At 37.5% G+C, this 23,091-nt stretch overlaps 2 protein-coding genes and 1 non-coding gene across 3 annotated transcripts; 1 reads left to right on the forward strand and 2 right to left on the reverse strand.

The window, feature by feature from the left end:
• Window positions 1–1,209: 1,209 nt before the first annotated feature.
• LOC103705854 (peroxisomal membrane protein PEX14-like) lies at window positions 1,210–10,080 on the reverse strand. Its single transcript, XM_008789738.4, has 11 exons — window positions 9,927–10,080; window positions 8,592–8,836; window positions 8,384–8,432; window positions 7,015–7,205; window positions 6,448–6,634; window positions 6,184–6,342; window positions 5,421–5,494; window positions 5,249–5,291; window positions 5,089–5,156; window positions 2,718–2,786; window positions 1,210–1,890 (listed from the first exon to the last, which is right to left on the reverse strand). Exons 1-11 carry the CDS (start codon window positions 9,961–9,963, stop codon window positions 1,384–1,386), a joined length of 1,629 nt encoding a protein of 542 aa, XP_008787960.2. The 5' UTR covers window positions 9,964–10,080; the 3' UTR covers window positions 1,210–1,383.
• Window positions 10,081–12,659: 2,579 nt separating this feature from the next.
• On the reverse strand, window positions 12,660–12,739 carry TRNAL-UAG. Its single transcript has one exon. It is a non-coding gene; the product is annotated as a tRNA-Leu (tRNA).
• A 5,688-nt stretch (window positions 12,740–18,427) lies between these two features.
• Window positions 18,428–21,308, forward strand: LOC103705853 (apoptosis-enhancing nuclease-like). The gene is made up of 7 exons (XM_008789737.3): window positions 18,428–18,505; window positions 19,387–19,538; window positions 19,622–19,752; window positions 19,841–20,061; window positions 20,330–20,539; window positions 20,694–20,774; window positions 20,866–21,308. The coding sequence occupies exons 1-7, from the start codon at window positions 18,471–18,473 to the stop codon at window positions 21,098–21,100; spliced, it is 1,065 nt and encodes a 354-aa protein (XP_008787959.1). The 5' UTR covers window positions 18,428–18,470; the 3' UTR covers window positions 21,101–21,308.
• The last annotated feature ends 1,783 nt before the right edge of the window (window positions 21,309–23,091 follow it).

Genomic DNA, 23,091 nt, shown 5'->3' on the forward strand with positions numbered 1-23,091 from the left:
TTATTCTTCCATGATTTTGAAAAATCGGAAGGTCATATTCAATGGATTATGTCCCAAAGACTCGAGAGCTATCCAAGTCCACCTAGTGTGACTGCTAGTTTGGAATTTTGTTGCCGACGATTTCATGGGGACCGACTTAATATGACTTTTGCTTGATGGGTTTTTTTTGGTTCGTTGCTATGATTAACTTGATCTATGCTTATGCAACCTTTATGTTGTATAACGGTATTGGTCAAATAATCTCCCACCGTAATTTATATTGTTGTAGATTCATACTATGGTGGCATGGCATATTAGGCCAAATATGTTTACGGAGAGGCTAACAGAGCCGCAGGCTGGATGGTCTTGTATGTGGCTAATCACTCCAGGAGATGTGCCTAAAGTGCTCCTTAATTTGCTGTTTTCTGTTTTTTTTTTTTGATGTGTTCGTACTAGAACTGTATGAATAATCCGTTTTAGAAAAAAAAACAAACAAACATACTACAAGTAAATATTCATGCAGCTATGACAAACAATGGCAAGGAAAAAAAAAAAAAAAAGGATAAAGCGCCACCTGTGTTTCTGACCCAGCTTAAATGGCTTCAGAGTTTTTTTTTTTTTTGTTTTTATTAAGTTTTAGTGCTAAGGTTTTCTCCCATCATTGAGCTTGCAAACTCTATCAAACAATCCTTCAGGAAAGGCTGCCTAAATATACTGCATATCAAATAAAATGCATGACTTCAAACTCCTCAGCTAGGAATGTTACTCAGATCATTTATGATTGATTAGTGGGTGCTTGCAGGCCATCAAACTCCCCACCATTGTGAAAACCAACTCCTCTAAAAGATCTATTAAAACAATACTTCGTACAACTACCATCAATGATCAAGTCGAAGAACCTCGGGCATCCCAATCTTTCTAGAAAATTATGAAGACACCCGTAGCCCTCACTTTCATCATCAAGCACAATTTTATGAAGACAAATTGCACAGAACTTTGTTATCTTTAAGTAATTCCATTACTGACAACTTGAATGCAACTTTTGTCCTCGTTCGCAGACGTGAAAGAGATGTCCTTGAAATTCCCAAGCAGCACGAGGATTGTGTCAAACAGCTTCTGCATCTAAAACCCTGTTTTATCTATTTTGAATTCCCCAATTTTCCGTGAAATGTGAAACATAAGCATCAAAACTAACAGATAGGCCATTCTCTCCCTTTATCTTCTCTTATATATACCTTCCAATGTGGTTTAGAAGCAAATATATATATATGAAATATAGATCAGTTCAATGATGCATAATAAACAAGTAAAGGGGACAAGAACTGTTATCATTTGCCACCCTCTCTCCCCTTAAAAGAGTATGCTTAAACAGTGTGAAGTATTTGAAACTCTTATTTTGAGCTATCAGTTTACTTCAATTCCATCTGCCCGTTCTTCTTGTATTTCAGTCTGATTTGTTTCTGCAACACTGGAGGTCTCCACCTCAGCAGAGTCAAGTGCTTTCACCATCCTCTCCTCTCCATCATCAGAGCTCGCCGCCGACCGCTCATCCCCTGACTGCTGCTGCTTTTGAGCAGATGGTTTCGGGTGTCGAATGGCAGCGGCAGCATCTGGCATAGAAATCGCTGGTGGCTGAGGTGGGACCCATCTCCGCTGACTAGGCCCTTCTCTGGTTCCGATTCCATAAGGGAACTGTTTTGGTTCCTTCATTTCAGGCTCTATCTCGGTTATTTTTGCAGTCCTCTTCCTCCACCAAGGCTCTGAAGCATCATGAGCCTTCCCATTCGTCTGAATCAGAAAGGAGGGATTGGTGCTCTCTTCTATTTCAGAACTCAACCCTTCATTGCTTGATTGGGAAACGAGGTCACCGCTGGGCCTTTGCTGAGGTTGCTGACGCACCTCCCAATATGGCTGTTTGAAATAATCACATTGACCCAATCAAGAATGCTCCAAAAATACAATACAAGAAGGCACACATATACCCATATCTGACTACAAAAATAGAAATGGCAATTCTCTCCGAGAAAATGAAAGTGATGAATTTCTTTCATTTTCTTAGGATAGAAAAATATGCCTAATATTTGAAAATCTTATAAAATGTGCTTAAGTATACAAATAGCAGCTCATGCGTACAAGGCTAAACAATTCCATATCAACGAAAAAAAAAAGAATACTAAAACAAAATAAATGATGCAAAATTATATTTTAACCAAGGTTTTAAGTTCCAGTGGAAATGGGGCGCCTCAACCATCCCGTGACTCCTGTCATGTTCCTGTGAGAAAATCGGACCAAGACAAGGTTGGGAGTCCGAAACCCATTCATGCAGGGAAAGAAAAGAAAAGAGAAATAAAGAAAGGAACAAAGAAGAAAAAGGAAAGAAAGAAAGGACAGGAGAAGAAATAGAATTAAGGAAGGTAAGTAAAAAAAAAGAAGAAGAAGGGATAAGAAGAAAGAAGCAAAGGAAGGGATAAGAAAAGAAAGGATAAAAAGGAAAGAAAGGAAGGTAAGAAAGAAAAAAAGAAAGAAGAAAAAGAAAGAAAGAGAAAGAAAAAAAAAGGAAAGGAAAGGAAAGAAGAAAGGGAGAGTAATAGAGGGTAACTTCAGGATGAGGCAGGATAGTGGGGCGTCCCGTTCCATCGAGAAACTAGGATACCCCATCCCACGGGATTTAAAACCTTGATTTTAATAATATAGAAATTGTACTACACAACTAGAAGTACAAAAGCCCTTACACGAACCTTTGGTCTAGGAGCTGAAGGAGGTTTTGTTGGTGGTTGTTCAGGACTTGGTTGCATGTCATTGATCTCCTGGACATTAGAATAGGAAAAAGCAAATGAACTACAATTATTTTGTAATAAAAGCAAAACATAATCTGATGCAGAAAATTAGTAGAATTAACAGTCTAGTTTGATTTCAGGAGGTACCCCCCCCCTCCCTCTCTAGGCAATACGTAAGAAGTCTGCTTTCTAGTATGAAGATAATATCAATATGCAGTTCAGTTGTTTTGTGTGACTACTAAAGTGAACCGGATAAAACATATGCAAAGTAATATAGTTAAAATCCTCCTTCGACAAGCCAAAAATAAATAAATAAACCAAAATAAATAGGCTTCAACAAGATACTGGTTTATATCCAAACAGCACTCGCACGCGCGAGCACGCACGCACAAAGAGAGAGAGAGGGAGAGAGAGACAGAGAGCACTGCACAATTTTAATACAGGAATAACAAGGTCACAAAGAAATGTGCCTTCATAATCGTAAGGAAAGAAAGCAAAATAGCAGAGAAATAAAAGCTTTGGTCTCATATTTGTACATGAACGGAATCCTTTTAACTTCATAAATTGGTCGGGATCTTTAACTGGTCATATGTCATCCCCAAAGACCTCAAAAGCAGGTTAGATGATGATGTAATATCCCTAAAAAAGGAGGTATAGTTAGTTAAATTTGTAAATCAAACATACTGAATGGTCATGAATGCTAATCAGAAGGCAGAGAGAATAAGAGACATCCCTTCACATATTTTGAGTTTTAGGCCTACATAAATGGACAACTAAGATTCAATACCACACAATAGATGGCACATCCAACAGATAACTGTGATGAAAGCAGAAGGGATGTTCCTGTTCAAAGATTGCACGACTTTAGGTTCAAGTAACGGAAAACTGTAGAGACCAACAAGTAGCATATACCATGCTTCAGGAAGCTCATTTGACAATTTAATCATGATATGGGGATGTGTTCTCAAAGGACCGGATATTAAAGGGCCAATATTGACATGGAGATTCCTTCCAATTAGAGTGCAGGAGTAGTTTACATATAATAATTTATTTTACATTGCAGTTTTAGATTAGTTTTTTTTTTTATTTATTTCATTACGAATTTAAATATCCATTGTAGGAAGGGATAGTGTCAAAAAATCCTATATTACATACAGTTTGTGTTAGGAAATTTTCTTTATATGAAGCAGCTTTGTCTCTTTATATGTTGTTTTGTAGGAAACTAATTTTTGCTGATTAAGTTTATATGGGAGGACTTTTCTTCTACTTGAAAATAGCACATGAAGAAATTTTACTTAAGTTTCAAGTTTTCTTCTTCATTGAAAATTTAATTTAGTGAGACGACAAGAATTAACCCTGTAGAGTGGTTCCTCAGCTTTAAGCTAGAATTTCAGTAAGAGGCATAATCTGAAACAAGATTCTTCATATTTGAGTAATTGTTATTTCAACTTGCAACTCTGGAAGTCAACTTCAAGGGCAGAAGAATCTGGGAGCACGAAGGATATCGTCACTGTTCCTGTAATTTTAGCGGCCAATAGTTCCCCTTTTTCCAAGCATCAATTAGACTCCTCAAAGTCGAATGATAAGTTCTGCAATTAATTTCATTTTTCTAAACAAAGAAAATTCAGGAACTATAGTTTTCCGTTACTTGGAAAATCCAATTCGACAATGCCTTGTATCAGGGTTGCAATTACTTAGAGAGCAGCTAGAAATATCCAAAATATTGCTGATCCATTTACATGTTACACAAGCATTATTTATATACTAACAAAAATATATCTCATCAATGAGGTCAAGGTGGGTTTAAAAGACACCATATAATTTCATGACTGTCACAGTCATAGCCTTAATTAAGCAGCCATCCTCTTTACATACCTTAGTTTTGCAACTTCTGTTAAGCAAATGCTAACACTAGACACCAAGAACAGAAGATAGAAACAGCTGGCATCCAGTGTTACAATTCGCAAATTCAAATGAAAAAACAAACAATTTGAAACATCCATGCAGAGAATGAGAAAAATATGCCATTCAAATATCCCAAAAGGGTCACATGGAAAAATGGTTTGCAGAAAGTGAACCCTATTCTCAGACAGCATATAAAGATTCTGATGTTCTGATGAAGCACTACAATAAGTCTCCTATCAAAACAAGTATTCGGGACAAATGGGAAAGATTTGGCATTAAAAAAACACCAATATCACTTTCTTTCATGCAATTATAGTGCTAGATCAATGCTGTTATCTTTTTCTTTTTTTTTTTTTTTTTTTTTTTTTGTGGGTTGTGGGGGGGGGGGGGGTTATGAAGGTATTGACAAGAGGATGGAACTATATACCTCCATAGATGGCTTTGTGTGTGGTGCAGATATAGAGTCCACTGATGCAGGTGTGGATGAAGGCCTCGCTGTCCAGTAAAATCAAATAAGATAAGAAACAGAAGGGAATGAGAATTGCAACATAAAGGCCAAATAGGAGGGAAAAAGAACTGAAGATTACCTCTTCCAAAGTCCATATTTGGCATGCCGTTTACTCTAGCTTGCTGAAAAGAAAAATAAAAGAACTAGTGAGAAATTTCCCAATAAAATCAAACTAATTAATGACAATACTCAAGTAGCTAAAAAGTTCAAGTAATTCAAGCAATGTACCATAGTCAAAATTGTAATTTTACCTTTGAAAACATAGAGGGGAGACTTGCATCTGGTTGACTGACCTGAGAAGTTCTCCATGAGTTGTTAGCTGGCCCTGAAGATTGTACAAAAACAATTACAATTGTAGTTAGCTGAGAGAAATTGCATCATAGGTACTGGTAATATTATTGATTGAAAATGCTTGGGAAAGATGTATCACCACATTATTAAGCAATGCTCGAACATAGGAGAGATTTAAGATATAACTCACAAGTGCAAGTGTAAAACAATATCTTACTGGTAAACCTAGACGTTTTAATGCTAGTATAAAACAATATCACCCAATTAGAGGCAAAGTTTTCATCTTGACCAAGATCCCAATTCGTACCAGTATTGGGCACCACCAAATACAGTATGTAGTAATTCCAGGCCTATAATATTTCGGCCAATGTCTGCCAAACCGGGCCGTACCGCCCCATTCAGGCAGTACCGAACTGACCCGGTGCCTAACTGGGTCGGTTCGCTATATGAAAACAGTTCCATCCCCATAGGAGGCCGGAACTTCAATGAAACCGGTTGAAACTGGTCAATTTAACCTCAATGAAACCGGCCGGAACCGGTCAATTTTTGGCCGGAATCGACCGGAACCGGACAGTTCCGTCCGGTACGAGGCAGGCTCGGTGCAATTCATATGCAAGGTAGAAGACTGATTTTTCACAATGGTGTGTTCCATTAAAGCAATATCACATAGGACAATTATTATCTAAGAAAAGGAGATATGGTATATCCATGCAACTAACTTACCATTCCCTACCGTGGATTGGATATACTCTTCTAGCAGCTTCTCTTGAGATAAACTGGTTCCCCTTTTGCTTTCCAACTTATGAATAGCATCACCCATGGATTTCATCTCCTTCACTTGCATATCTAGTGCTCCCATAAAAGCCTCAAAGTACTTCCTCTCTAACAAGAAGGGGGAGGAAGCTCTTGAAGTCAGGAACAAAAGATCACATATGATAATAAATAATTTACAAGCTTAGGAAAACAGATAAATTCATCTTAAATAACCTTCATTTTTAGCATTTAACAATTCATGGCTTGCTTTAGCAACAACAGCAGCAGCAGAGGCAGCTGCTTTTGCAGCTTCTGTTGCTTCTTCAGCCAACCTGGAACTCTGTTTATCTTTCTTATCAGATTCACTTTCTTCTGCAACAACCTTTCTGATCCAAGATTTCAGCTTAGGAACAACCACATTCTGTTAAAAATATATATACATATGTTAAATACAGAAATAGCATTTATTTAATGGCTACCAAATCTAAATCAGAAAAATATAATTGATCAGCAGCAAGGATTTAAGTGCTGGGCGGCATCGGGCATGCTGGCTGGTGGCTGACATGGCATGTGCCATGCTGGCACACAAGCTCACCGTATTGAAACAAAAGAAACAACTAATAGCAACCCTTTTTATTTAAAAAATATTAACATTAGAGTTACAAGGTGTTTGGCAACTCACACTAGCTGCCAGAATTGACCTGGCATGTTATGTGCCACCCAGTGCTTGAAACAATGGTTAGCAGCAAACACGTTAACATCCCAGTAAACTGCAAGACGAGTAAACAGATGGATAAATACCTTAAAAAGAACAGCTGTACCAGCGCCTGAAGCAGCTAGCACCCCTGTGGCAAGAAGTGCATGGGACCAGTGAAATCTGGATTTCTGCAAACTTGTAGCCACAGGAACCCCACTAGCAGGAGCAGCAGCTGGTTGTGGAGTTTGTACCGAGGCTTGAGGCTGCAAGCCTGTAGATGATTTCGGCTGCACAGCTGTTAACAATCAAAACAAATCAGCCATTCAATTAAAGATAAGAGATAGAGGAATTTGTTTTCTTTTTACATTTTATAGAAATTTTAGTTATTTTGTTCAAGTTTGCAAAGATGTAATATAGGGCAATAACAGTTTTTGCAACTTAGGATGGTGAGTATACCTTAGTAAAGAGGTGGGTTCATCCTTTAAGAGGAAAAAAAGATCAACTCAAATCAGTTAGTGTGAAAGTTTTCTTGGAATAGCCTTGATCAGATTAGAAGTATTACTTCGGGTGGATATTGTCCTGATAAGTCATAGTTTAACTATGTTGTCAATTAGGCAAGTCCTAAACTCCTAATCACAGCCATATTAGATTTGAAATGCCCCTTCAAATTATTCAATTATATGGATGCTATGAAAGCGATCAAATTAAAGTAAATTAAGAAATAAAAACCGCATCATGTTAGCTATAATCCATGCCCTATTTTTCTACACTGATGTAAGTAGAGTAACCAGTTTAGAACTGAATCAAAAACAAAAGAGGCTTTTTTCCCTCACCCATCAAGGAATTAATTAATGGAGCATTCCACTTTTTTCAACAAAAGTTGGCATCTAAATATCATTTCAGATTATCATTGTTAATAGGAGTCCGGTCTGAAGCTTTTGTCGCACAAAACTTTAAAATCACATATCACTATCCAACCAATGCCATCTTTTAATCCTCAAATGAGAAAACAAAAAACTTCACCAAATCCCAATGAACTACAGCAATCTAGCCAAACTTGTCAAGTATACAATTCTGGATGGTGAACTTACTCTAAAAGCGCAACGTCCTAGGTTCAAAGTATCAAGCAAAAGTTTTATGAAGTTCATTCTCAGGTAAACACAAAAAAAAACATAGAAAAAATAAAAGACTAATGCTGGAATGTAAGTAAAGAAAAAGTATGCAATATAGAAATGAAGAATAAGACAAAAGTGATAATTTTTAACACCAAATAACATAATAAAATCCTTTCCTACTAAGTCCTGGTGGAGGCCTTGGTGGTCTAGGTAGTTCAGCAATCATTAGATGTATTTGTAAGAAGTCTAAAATCTAAACAACATTTATGACTGCGTACTGTGGTGTCAGTACCAAGTACCAACATTAGTAACAAAATAATGCAGACAATGCACAGGGTTTAAACTTCAAATAGATTACCCCGATTTATGGTAGCAGCCTCAACACTGGTAGCATTTGGAGGAGGGTCCTGTAATACATATGATGCATTAAAGCAGTGAAAAACAAAAAACTGGACCTCTGCAAAAGAACACCTCACCAAAAGGAAAAAGTTGTATGATGTAAAATGAAATCCAAAAGGAACTTTTAGGAGAAGAAGGGGGTGGGGGGGGGGAAGAGAAAAGCTTACAGGTACACGGCGAAAGGCTTCATCTATTTCCTCCTTTGTCAGGCCTTTCCTTTCAAGAAAGGAACGCCTGTGAATGATCGGGGAACCCTGTACTCTTGGATGAGATAGAAACTTAACAGCATTCTGCACTTGATCCTCCCTTACTGGTTGTGGTATTGTAAACACTGGTTCTCCTGAAGCTTCATTGGCAGCCTCTCCTTTGACATCCTTCCCATCCCCTTCCACTGTCTTTGATAACTCAGGCCCTAATGTTAGATGGTGCAACAGATATCAATGTACAAATATTATAGCCTGTTTCTTCTTCATAAATTTACAGGGATGATATATATGCATTGGCAACCCCTGCATTCTCCTGAGAAGTTCACGCTTACAGTAAAAAATAACACCAGTTGCCATGTCAAGCATAATTAAACCTATAATTCAGGTAAGTTCATTATTATTAATCTTTTTTCGTTATTGGATACTATCATTTGCAGAGACAATATCAAAATAATTCTGTGAAGAAAAAACTTGAATCTATGGTAATTCAAAGAACCTTGAAAGCAAGCTTCATCTACTTTCAAAATGTTTGAAAAAACTAAGTAACCTCGTGAGGCTATAAGAAATTTTTTCACAAGTTATTCAGAACCTCAAAGAACAAAGAGGTGGTTCAGTGGACTCTCCTCTGTGTGATATCCAGTTTCTCTTGTTTCATAGGTAACACAACTGAAGCCTCTAGCCTACGAAAGTACTCATCAAGAATTCTAACAAAAAAATTTAGATGCTGGTACCAAGGGTAATTTTCACATCAAAAACCCTGATCTTGACCCAAATAAAAATTTGCCTTCTTTCTATTTCTTCTGACATCCATGCTGATTACTTTTTTTTTTCTTTTTAATTTACTGAAACCAGAATCCAAACTCCCTCCTTCTTCCTTGTCAATAAATAGAATCAGTCAAAAGGCAAGTGGAGCTCCTTCGGAGAGATCAAGAAACCATCTTTTAACTACAATACGCGCCTATACATTCAGCTTCTTTATCTCAAAACAATCTATAATTCTCCAATTTAATGATTTTCTTTTTCTCATTCAATAATGGATTACCTTATGCACCGATTAAACCACAGCTGATAACATCCATCACGCGGACAAATTCTGATTGGAGATAAAGGAAACTCAGTAGGACATATAAAACAGGGGAAAAGAAGTTAAAAACTGGAATCTAGTGCCTGAGAAACGAAAAAGGAATCCTTTTTCAAAATGATTTCAGATCGGAAACCCAGTAGAATCAAGGGAACAAGAAATTAAATTGGGACATAGAATTGTCAAATAGGGATTTGGGAAAGAGAAGAAATCACCTTGGTTGTTGGGATTCTCGTTGGATTGAGTCGCCATGGCCACCACCTCCCACCGCTCTGCACCAAACGAAGGGAGACGTGCAGCGGGAGTAGAAATGGAAGAAGAACCACAGAGCCAGCCTGAGGAAGGACAAGGCGTACACGAGTGCAGGACCCGAGCTTAAGCCTATCACTCAACTAGGGTAGGAATTGGGCCGGGTCGGATGGGCCACGCCCCCGTCCGAGTCCAGCCCCAAATCCAATAGGGTCGACCAAAATTATCAATCTAAAATTGGAAGCTCGAATTTTGGCTTGAGCTGAGTCATTCTAGCTTAACATCGCAATACGGACCAGCCAGGGATGTCTATGATCTAGGTTTGAGTCAAGAAATTTTCACATGTTCGCTGGAGTCCATATAATGACCTATTTGTGTTTGAATTTCATGATGGCAATACAATGATCAGAGTTTCAATGTTTTGAATTTATATTGTCATACACAATTATTGGCATTCCAAGCTTGACCACCTTTTCTCCCTTCACTTGATGGGTTGATGAACACACCCTTCTTGAGACCCTTTTTTAAGATCCAATTCTTCAGCACTTAAATAATCAGGTGGCATTATCTGAGACTTTGGATGAAAGTTTATGTCACTAAATTGTTGAGGACAGGGTGCATTGTTTTGGTCATGGGAATCTGTGGAGAATATGCCTTCAGAGAAATGACAAAATAGTTAAAAACTCAACTAAGAAAGAGCTGACTTTCTGATATGTGGAGGGATTGGAAAGATTGAAGTTCTCTGGCTTCTTCTAAATTCACAGTTGACTTGGAATGCTTCGATAGATCATGCTCTGCCAATTGCTATCTGTGTTTTCTCTTTTTGGCATTACCAATATTGATGCTATCTGCCTGAATTACATAAATATAACTGAGAACCAATAAAATAATCTCTATACAACAAAATCTTGTAAGGTCGAGCCCCTCTATTCTATTCTTCTTTACCCTTCCCCAACTACAAGCAAATAATCAATAGAGCCAGTGACCATCTCCTTAGTTTACAAAGCTTCATGCTTCATAATGGGCAATCATACTGCGATGATGTCTTCCTTTTCAGTATTTCGGTTGGTGTCAAAGAGAGTTTCCAGGGACCTGGCTTTCCTGTTTCTCACTCTGCCGGCTTCCTTTAACAACTCAGCCAACCTCCTCTCCTCATCATCAACATCCCGGTTGGCTGTTTCCAGCTTCTCCTCCCTCAACCCAACAACATATTCCAAGATCTCAATAGCCTCATCCAACCTGCATCAAAGAAGCAGCACCAACAACAATTATAATTAAAAGATGAAAACCCTTAAAGTAGTAGCATGTGTTCTAATAACAAAGCTGGTATAATGTATACTAATAAAATAAATTGTGAACAGGAGACCTCGATCTAATGCAAATAGACAAACAAGAAAGTAGGGACAAATGGTTTGCCATATAAATTATAAATTAAATAGTTCCTTCTATAAAACAATTATATAAGGTATGGAGGTTACATTAAAAAGCTTTTGTTCTGTTCTCCTACACGACTATTATGTGAATTAGGTGGCAGAGTGTCTTATAAGTCCACAATCAAGATCAGGAGAGTATATAAGCATTTCTATAAAGCTGCAGGCCGCATGGCTTATTAATAGCAACAGAAAGCTTCCAAGTAAACAATAATAAAGCACAGCCAAAAGAGAGAGTAAAACAAACCATAAGCTAATCATGATCATACTTTATTGGATGAAAAAGAAAATTCAAACAATAAAAGAATACAAAATTAGATAATAATATTTTAATAGTGATTACGCTTCAAGATGGTCCAACTTCAAGAGACATGTGGAAGCAAATAATGACATTAACATGATTGTCTAGTTTTAGCTTTGGTTTCATATGCAAAGCCAGAACTTACAGTGATTAATAGTACCTAAATAGGAGATGATTAAGTGACAACTAGTCTAAGCCAAAAACCTGCTCTTGTTTTATGATAAACTAAACTCAATCGATCCCTACTTGCCCATAGTGTAACAAAAGAAAAAATATCACAATCAATTTGATTCTTTCTGATACCTAAAGCTATAAGTGCCAAATAGGTCAAACAGTAGCATTACACCAGGTATCCATTCACAAAAAATTGCACTATAATGCAATTGGCCCGGAAAACATAAGAAAAAGGTCATGTGCTGTTCAAGTGACAGCAGCTAATTATACTAGACCTGATGCTCTTCTGTGAGAAAGCCTGTAAAGGGTGTAAGTTGGTGCGAAGTTGCTCTCACAAGCCATGATAACTATAAGTCTTACCCCATCTAGATGGACCACCTTTACTGAACAAAGAGTGATGATCTCTTACGGTTAGCTTTCAACCTGAAGCCAGCGCTCTAAAGTAGCGCCCAGTTACTAGCCAAGGTAACTTCGGGCAAGAGAAAGATCCGGCATGGAAAATATTAGGCTTATTGGCATGTAGAAAATTTACCTTACTAGTTATGCAATTTATTAGGCTTTTAAAGTTTATTTTAAATGCTAAAAATGTGTATGGAAATATAGAAATAAATAAAAAATTATTGTGACAGCTATGGGACTTGAATTCAATTAATCAAATGTTAGAAAGTTCAATAGATTGCTCTTAAAATAATAAAGTTTATTTTAAATATTTAGAGTTGTAAAATTTATTTTTAAGGCTAAATGATGCGAAATTATATGGAAATTTAAAAAATGTATTTTAACAGAAAACATTTTGACAGCTGTGGGATTTGAACCCACGCCCTTTCGAACCAGAGCCTAAATCTGGCGCCTTAGACCACTCGGCCAAACTGTCACTTCGATACCTGCTGCACCAATTTATTATTAATCATATGTTACGAAACCCAAATGCCACTATACTCAAATTAGTCCCAGGAAGTCAATACAACGCTTCAATGGAACATGAACAAAATGTTACGCCTTGAACTCAAGACCGGGTCCGGCGCGCGATACGGTTGCACGAGCTCTAAAGCAGTGCCTAAAAATTATGCAAGGCCTAATATGAACAAAAATTTGATAACTTCACAATAAATCAATTAACCCAAATAGATAAATCCAACACATCCAATTAATCACACTGGTTTGATTACAAGAAGTTTAAATGTTCATCGGTATTAAAGAAAAATAAACTAACTTATCTGATGACTTTGATACTCGAACTCTATGCCCAATTTATCCAAAATTATGTATCCTACGACTCTAAAAAAAGCAAAAAAGAAGAAGAAGGGGTCGTGAGTTTTAAAGTTCAGTAAAGATTTCCACACATCCACTTTGATGGTTGTAGGAGGAGGTAGATGCTATATGTATGATGTTACAGTTCCATTAGCAAACATAAGTGGAACCTGGGAGGGCTTGGATTATGCAGTCACAATCCTAAAAGTATCTAATTTAATACTCAAGGGAGTCTCAAGGATAGTTATCAGTCGGTTATCAAATCAACAGATGGCTCCTACCTCACTCTGAAGGATTTGAGAAGGATGATTAATACCTTGCAGTCATTTAAGGCTATCTATGTTTACAAGAAAACGAACAGTGCTACGAATTAGGTGTCCTCCCACGTTGCTAGATGTTCAAGTTCAGTCATTTGAGGCTATGCTCAGGCAGTACCTACTGATATGTTGCATGTAGATATTGGCAGTTATATTTATTCTAGGGTCATATAATTGTGCTGCTTAACAAAACGGAAAGTGTCTATCAACTTAGCTAATACCTGTTGATATAGAATTATTTCAAATAAAAAGTATCATAAATGCTCAATCTTTCTCCTCCCAATCCGTCTACTTTTTTTTCAAGAAGAAATAACTTGCTCTAATATTGAGTTGAAATAACTTATGTTATTTAATGCAACCATTTTTAATTTTATTTTACAATACAACTTAAATTATCCAAGCATTTTAATAAATTTGTGTAGACATGCATACATACATACATACATCTATACTTTTTATAATTTATTTTTATTAATTACAAAAAGATTAATTTAGCATATTTAGATTATCGATTAAAATAATAATTATAAGGAGTTGGGCAATTGACAGCTTAGACATGCAGGCACATGCATCACAGGAGAATGATAAAGAAATTGGGTGTGGCAATATCACCTGCCGCTAGGAAAAGCCATGATGGCTCGTGACGAGAATGTAGGCTCGAGTCCCACCAATCACGTGGGCTCCGACACGGGTTACCGGCAGTTGTTTGGATCGGGCTTTGGGCTTGGTTTTAAAAAAAAAAAAAGTTCAAGAATGTCACTGGCCTGGGCCGACTCCGAGTCCGAGCCCGAATGAGGCCCAAAACGGAGTCCGAATTTAGGTCCAACTTAATCTATTTTTGTATCTTATTATTTAGAAACAATAATAAAAAAAATAAAGGATAAATTAAAATTATTTTAGTTGAAAGTATTGTATCATGTATCATTTACTTATGTTATATTAGAGAGTCTAATTTTTAACTAACTCATTTACTTGTGAAACAATATTATGAAATATTAAGCTTTAATCGAGTTTATGCGGAACCTACTTTTGGCCCAGATGGATAATTCAACCTACTTCCACCCCTATTATTAGCTAAACTTAGGCAACCGCATGTACGCTAACCCAATCAAAACTAGAGATGTCACCTTTCTAATTTAGCCTCCTAACCTACACTTCTAACCATAGTTAGAAGAATAAAACTTATTTTGACGTTCATTCCAACCGCAAATTTGCTCTCCATCCGTGTTTGAAACACTCACCACCTCCTCATTGTTAGCTAACGCAACGCCTTGGACTTTCTTCCTTCTTTTGTACAATGTTGGAGGTATATAGTCGTGGTCGAAGATTCCACAAAGATCTTAGAGAGCAGGTGGTCAACCTGACTCCCTACAAGACCCATATGGTTCTAGGACCATCTTCACATGCAACTATATACGGTCTCAAATAGTTTGTCATGGGCTCCACTGAATTGAAGGATCGATTTGTTTGGACTTTGGAGCACGACTTAAATTTTATTACGAGTTTCATCTATGAACCTTAAAGACCCAATGAAGGATATATTTGATTGGAAGGAGTTGGGCTCTAGAATAAAAATAGAAACAAATGACTCTCGTTCCAACTATTTGATCGGAAGGAGTTTCATTTCCATTCCACTTTCAAGAAAGAATGAAAATGCTCTAATCCTCCAAAACCTAATCTCGACACTTATTCAATATTCAAATCTTATTTCGATTTCGATTCTAATTCAAGCCATGAACCGAACACATCGAAAAATATTTTTATTCCAATTACTATTCTAATCCATTGCGATTTCGATTCCGATGCCGATTCTGACTCCGGTCATGAACCAAACGCATCTTAAGTTTCTTTCAACAGGAAAAGCTGCGCAGCATATATATCTTTAACCTTTAAAATTAACGCTTTCGGTGATTCTTTTTGGATCACTCACAAATCTTTTTTTTCTTGTTTCCTTTTGTTCGTCAAAAAAGGATAGGGATATTTGAGCATTTCCTTAAAACTAATGAACAGAAGACACCAACATGATTTAAAGATGTTCTCGATACATCATTTATATCAATTATGTGCAACTTTAGCCATTTTAACAAAATTTCATCACACTATAATATCCATCTAATGTCAATCATAACATTATGTTTGACAGATCAAGCTCTACCTTAGGGGGTGTGCGGCCGTGTCACGTGCCCGAACTCGGATATTAGGTTTGGGGCATAACAAAATGAATATTTTTTTGAGATTCTAGATGTTCCATAGTCCCTTTCCACATCAATTGCCAATTCTTGGTTATTAAGATTCACGAACACTTCTTGGCTTAATGTGATTCTATCTTAGGAACTCATAATTCAACCAACTTCTTCTCTATTGCACTAATTTTTGTGAGCTATGTCAACCTTGCTATGCAATGTGGCAAGTGAGAGAAATTTTTTGCATGGGCTGAACGAGCACACCGTAGCACTGTATAGCCAAAGAAAGTGAACTTATTTGATTATAGCCATCTTGTCCCAGTTGCTAACATACTTAGTACAATTATTGATTTATCCCAATGTATATTATGAATTTATATGGAGAACATGTTAGACTACTTATTGATTTATCCTCTATCACATACATTAAATAAGTATATCGAATCTATTACAACCACGATCAAAACCATCAAGAATACACACACATATGAATAAAATATTAGACTAATTTTAATAAATCCTTTTTGATGCAAGACAAGGATAAGATATCGATGACATGGTTATTTGTCATTGCCTACAAAAGATTAGTAGATAATTCCAGGCAGGCGGCTCCAACTGTCTCTATTTATGCCACGGTTGTGACAATTGCAATTAAAAGGCATGATAGCCAAACACATAGCTTATGGTAAGCATTAGGAGTTGATGTTTTCTTTAGAAAATATAGTCACATGATAGTACGCATACTAGTGGAGCCATCTATCACGACCATGGATCACTATGATGGATTAAATAATGTACCTCTTTATATTTAGAAGACAAAAAAAAAGGAACAGTATTGGACTGCAGAGAGCTGTAAGTGCTTGAATAACCACCGCATCATCCATCTAAAAAATGAATGATGGTTGCTTACTTTGGCAATCTACTATATTTGGCACCTCAATGCAATAGTCTATTTTTCCGACATAAGCAATAGCTCTATTTTTGAGATGAGTGATGTAGTGGCTAACTTTTTGACGTATGAACAAGATTCGACTCCAAAAATATACCCCACCTCCACATAAAAGTAGAGTACATGAGCTGATCTCATTCAAGGTTATACTTAGTAATCTAAAAATCATCAATACACTTCTTCGACGAGTAATACCAGCATTACATACTACATGACTCGCAATGCAATCTGCAGCATCAAATCTTTATATGGATTCAAGTAAAAGCATGGCATTGCTATCCACGAATCTAGACTTTATCATTTGGATTAAAGGAGACATCCAATAGGTCCAAGGAACTCGAAGAATAATCTTTTTTGACTCCTAGCTCTCTTTCCTCGGTAGCAGTCTCCTTGTCTCTGTACATTCTACCTCAAAAAAAAAAAGTGTGTGTACATTCTCATATTCGCATCCAACTAGTCATGGCTTTCCATTTGCGTTGACCAATTCCCATCGTGGGCAAAAGCTCCAAAATCTACATGCATATATTCTACTACTTTAGTATGTCTAGAGCATCTAGGAAGGAAAAGCATCCGCAACCATTTCATTTTATTTCATTTCATGGAAGTCCATCTCTTCTCGGAATTACACCAAATGGTTCTCCACTCAGAAACAGCATACGAGTTACCAAGAAAGTAGGTCATTTTCATGAGTTGGTTTCTGCATACAGTGATCCTGGCAGGCCTAGTACTTACCTCACTACTTGCAATGTAGTTTGAGGGTGTAATTAATGTAAATAAATGGAAAATTTTGTAATGATTTCTTTTAATGAGATCAAAGCAAGACGGATAGAGCAGAGATTTATCACTATAAGAGAGACTAATTTGATGATAATTGATGTCGCATTGATTAGATCGAGAAAAACAAGGAAAATAATTTATGCTGATCAACTTGGTTGAAAGCTAAGTAGCAAGAAGAGTTCGTTGGAACGCGAGATTGGTAGATTCGGACACACAATCCACAAAGTCCATGTTTTCGATAAGTTTCGAGTAAAAGTGGCGTCCAGGGCTACGGGTTGCTTGAGCTTAAGGTAGATTTATGTTGGGAGAAAAGTCGTCGAGAGGTTTCCAGATATCTAGCTCAAGGATCACGACATCTCACCTCAGCTTTTGGTTTGACTTTCGCATTGGTCATTCTTGTCAGCGAGATAGGCTACGTCGTTGAAATGGAATCTTAAATCCTTTCGACCATATTCTCTTTTCCGCCACTTCTTTTTGTTTGACAAAGAATCCAGTGGGTTCCTTCTCAAAAAAAAAAGAAAAAGACAGAATCCAGTGGGACCCCAATAGGACAAAGGAAGGTCTACATTCCTCTGAACGTTCCCCAAGTCAAACCTTCAGCCTCTCTCCCTTTCTTCTCACCATATTACTTTATCCGAGTAGCTCAAAATTATGATGCATTACATGAGAGAGGGAGAGAGAGACAAAGCTCAATGGCATGGCCTGATAGGAATGACATTGTTTTGTTAGATTATCTTAACTGAACCACCCTCGTTATAGTTTCAATTGTCTTTAGAATAGCCAAAACATTGATTGCTTGCAAAGAATATATACAGCAGAAGCACTCGATCATCTTAAAGGAATAAAACTCATGACACCAAAACACTGACCTATCATTGATGAAAACTAACCACTTTAATCTAGGAAAACATCTCCTATTGCACGTCTAATTGGCATCACACTAAAATCCACAATTTGTTAATTTGTCAATGAGAGGAATGCATTCTAATCCGAAAGTTGATAAGGGTCTACCTCTTGGCCTCAACTTGCAAGGAATCTACCCCCATCCTCGCATATAAATACGGAGCCATGCCCCCTCTCCTTGGCCAACCTCGAGTCTTTTGCTCAATAGTGGTATATACATTGATAATGGATAGCAGGCCTGAGTCTTCTGAGACTCTTAGGTATGTCATTGCTTCTTTTTCTGGGTTACTTGGCTCTCTCACTCTCACTAGTTTAGTATGAATTGCCTAGAAGATACTGATCTGATGAGATCTACTATTATAATCAAAATGATCTGACATTTTTGGAGATCGTTTTATTATGATACAGTGTGGGACTTTGTTTCAGTAAGTAGCACCCCGGTTTCATACAACAAGATCTAGGAGCTCATGATGCAGTTTAATTTCCAGGATTAGTTGTTCTTAGTGACTCCATATTGCTCTTTCAATCTTGCCACATTAATTATTTGTTTTGCATGTTCAGGCTATTTAACTATTATGCGATCATGGCTGTCGCAACTAAGTGTAATCCACCTTGCAACAAATTTTGCTTCGATCAATCAAGCACAGCTTAGTGATAAGCAAAATAGATATCAAAGACCATTTAATCATGGTTACTCACTGCACTGTATTTTTTAGGCTATTAAGTAGCATCAAATTGAATAACAGAAACCAATGCTTTTATGGTTTTACATACCAACTTAAATAGATCTTGTGCAATGATTTAAGATTTCTTACTTAAAAACTTATAATTCTTCTTTTTTTTGGATCATAAATTTTAAATCGAAATATTTCAGGAGGTGCTCCGATGTTTGGATAAGGAGGTTAAAAACTTAGATCAAGATGAGAGAAAAGTTCTGCGAACTTAGAAAATTCTATTTGGATTTTCTACTCTCGAACACCCAACTTCAAACATTATGTATAACTGAACTTGCTTTCTGAAAAACACATGCAATACAAAAAGTAAAAAAAAAATGTCACACTATTTTTACAACTGCACGCATCTTTCATGCCTCAAAATATCAAGTGACTCGCCATGATCTTTGACTGAATGCATCAATCAGGAACAAATGTGCAGCATGCTTTAGACAGTACAACAAAATGGAGCATTTGGTAGAACATATGAGAGTCTCATTTCACTCGGTCCATGAGCCCAAGTGTGGTGTATGCCAGAAGCACTGCAGATCCTTCGAGTCACTCAGGGAGCATCTCATAGGTGAGTTAGAAGCCAGAAGTTAAAGTGAAGGCCATTCCCCCTTTGTTCTGAATGTTATGGTTCACCTTCTTCTCTTCTTCTAGGACCACTGCCAAAGCTCGAATGCGCGAGGATATTTAGCATACGAGGTTGCACCTTGTGCCTGAACATTTTTGATAGCTCAAGTGCTCTTAGAATTCACCGTGGGCATTGTCAACTCTCCCGAGCTGCTCCCGTGAGTAACTTCAAGTCTGTCGAGTGTGTTTAAAGTAGTATCTCCTCTTTTTAAGTGTCTTAACCGTTTTCAGTTCTTTATTTTGCAGAATCTCAACATAAGTTTGTCGAGGTTGAGCTTGCAGAGCAGCTCATCAGACCATGATGCCCGATTGCAGGGCCCTCGGGTGGTTGCTTTGGGCTGCAAACTGGTTGGAGGAGGAAGCGATGGATCACTAGATCTTTGTGCAAGAGTTTGCCTCATAGGTGAACATGAGAATGTCATCTTCCACACTTACGTCAGGCCCCAAATCCCAGTCACAAATTATAGGTAACATATCTATGTTTTCAGAAGCAACAACGCCATCATAATCTCTCTCTCTCTCTCTCTCTCTCTCTCTCTGTGATAGAATGGTCATCATAATCATATTACAAAACGCGCAATAAGATTTCTTTTCAATCAATAACATGAGAAAAGAAATCATTCTTCAAGAGAAACAGAAGTACACACTTGGTAAAAACTTTATCTAGAGAGCATTATTCTGGTGACATGAGAAATTTATATCTTAGCAGAATTTTGATACTTCAATACTCCTCAGGTATGAAACAACAGGCATAAGACCCGAACACTTGAGGGACGCAATGCCTTTGAAGCAAGCACAAAGGAGGGTGCAGGATCTCCTTTGCAATGGAGAACCAATATGGAAAATAAGATCAAGGGGTGGGAGGGCAAGAATACTTGTGGGACACGGTTTAGATCACGACCTCGAATGCCTCGGTATTGATCAGTACCCTTCATTCATGATGAGGTATGCGTTATTTTGAGCCATTGCTTTCTGTGGACTACTTGTTTTCCTGAGAAACTGTTGTGTGATAAACCTATGTATGCTTTTACTTTGATATCTTTCTAAAATTCCCACCACCATAGCTTGTTTTATTTAATGGATTTGTTATTGATCATAGGGACACAGCCAACTATCCCCCGTTGATGAAAACAAGCAAGCTCAGCAACTCACTCAAATATCTCACACAAGCCTATCTTGGGTAAGTACGTAAAAGCTTCTACTAGTTATTCCATCATCATCTTTGAATCAAAATGCTCATGACTTGGCTTTCTTTAATTTCTGTTGTATAGTTACGACATTCAGACCGGCATACAAGATCCATATGAGGACTGTGTGGCTGCAATGAGGCTCTATGTTAGAATGCGGTCGCAAGCACACCCACATGACTACTCTTCAGGGTCGGGCGAGGCCCAAAGCCGTAACAATTTTCCATCTTGGAGGCAGAGGGAGCTCGAGAGGATGACCCCAGATCAACTGTTGGAGCTTTCAGGATCTGATTACTATTGTTGGTGCTTGGACTCTTGAGCAAATCATGGGAAAGTTACCCATGTACTGTGGGTTCTATCAGACTAGTAGTACCAAGTCTATTATATCTAATGCCTTTAAGCATAAGTGACTATGGGTATTTGGTGTGCTTGGATTATCAGAGTTCCTAGGTAGTCATACTTAATATACTTGTTGTACGAATGTATTATGTAATGCAGTTGTGATAACTGCAATAATCTGGGTGACCATGTGGCTACTGAATCACCCTTCTATGAGAAAAATGAAAAAAAAGATATGGTATTATGGTAATACACTGCTGCTTGTTCTGAGTTTTAAATTCCTTTCCTTTTCTCCTATTTTCTGACAATATTGGACATGGGTACGTACAATTCACTGAAGATGGAAGGCACTTGGTTGATTAATGACTGATGATTTTTTTTTTAGGGGAAATTAATTCCCCACCCTTCAAAAGACTCCAGAATAACAATAAATCCCTGTTGACCAGTCTTATAAGAACTAGTCCAATAATTTTAGTAAGTATAATTTCCGGTCCTTTAGAGTATTTTTATGAGACGAAAATACCCCTCCTCAAAAGTAGCCAGTTGCTCTCCCCATCGAAACTCACCTTCTTCTTCCCCCATTATGCCTTCCTATCCACCGCCACGGCCGACGGCCGCTCCCCCATCCACCGCCTCGGCGCCCTCTAGTTCACCGCCTCACTCCTAATCTTCCTCCTCGCCGCCGCCACCCTCCTCCTCCCGCACCTCCTCACTTCCGACCTCCTCTTCCTCCTCGCTTCCCTCGCCTTTGCCCTCCTCTCCGCAACCTCCGCCCACTCGGCCGCCGCCTACCAGATCTCCGACCTCCAGGCCAAATGCAACTCCCTCTCCGCCGCTGTCTCCGCCACCGCCTCCCTCGCCCTCGACCTCCATCTGTGCTTCTTCTCCACCATCGCCACCCGCGAGAGGATCCGAAGGAGAAAGGGTCTGGGCCGCACTCCACCGGCCATGTCGCTAAGCCACCGCCGGCCTTGCGGGAGGAGAAGAAAGGAGGAAGGAGAAGAAAGAAGAAAGAAGAAGGGGCATCGGGAAGAAGAGAAGAAAAAAGAAAAGAAAAAGAAAAGAAAAAGAAAAAAGAAAAGAAAAGAAAAGAAAAAGAAAAAATAAATAAATAAATAAATGCATATATATATATGAACGAAAGAATAAATAAATAAATAAATAAATAAGATAATAAATAAATATATTTTAATAAAATAAAATAAATAAATAAGCTGCTGTGGCTGGACCCCCTCCCGCGGCAGCCACGGCCCGGCCCACTTCTGGCACCACCGGCCTCACGGGAAGGAAAAATAGAAAAAAAGAAAGAAAAAAAGAAGAAGAAAAAAAAAGAAGAAAAGGAAAGAAAAAGAAGAAAAGAAAAAAGAAAAAAAGAAAGAAAAGAAAAATAAATAAATAAATAAATTCATAAATAAATAAATACATATATATATATATATATATATGTGATGAACGAATAAATAGATAAATAAATATATAAGATATATTGTAAAAAAATAATAAATAAATAAATAAAGTGGCTGCGGCTGGGCCTCCTCTCGCTGCCGCCATGGCACAACCCCTTTTGGCATTGCCGGCCTCACGAGAGGAGAAAATAGAAAAAAAAGGAAAAAAATAAAAAAATAAAAAAATAAAAAAAAGAAAGAAAACACTTAACTGTATGATGCACACAGTTAAGTATTCTCTGGATATAATTAAGTTTTTTTGCATACATTTAACTGTGTGATGCCGAGAATACTTAACTGTATGCAGAGAAAGAAAAAAGAAAAGGAAAGAAAAAGAAGAGAGGAAAGAAAAATAAAAAAAAAGGAACGAAAAAGAAGAAAAGGAAAAAAAAGAAAAAAAGAAAAGAAAAAAGAAAAGAAAAAAGGAAAGAAAAGGAAAAAGAAAGAAAAAGAAGAGAAGGAAAGAAAAAGAAAAAAAAGGAAAGGAAAAGAAGAAAAGGAAAAAAAGAAAAAAAGAAAACAATAA

This window comes from Phoenix dactylifera, chromosome 15, assembly GCF_009389715.1.
Source record: "Phoenix dactylifera cultivar Barhee BC4 chromosome 15, palm_55x_up_171113_PBpolish2nd_filt_p, whole genome shotgun sequence".
Lineage (NCBI taxonomy): Eukaryota > Viridiplantae > Streptophyta > Magnoliopsida > Arecales > Arecaceae > Phoenix > Phoenix dactylifera.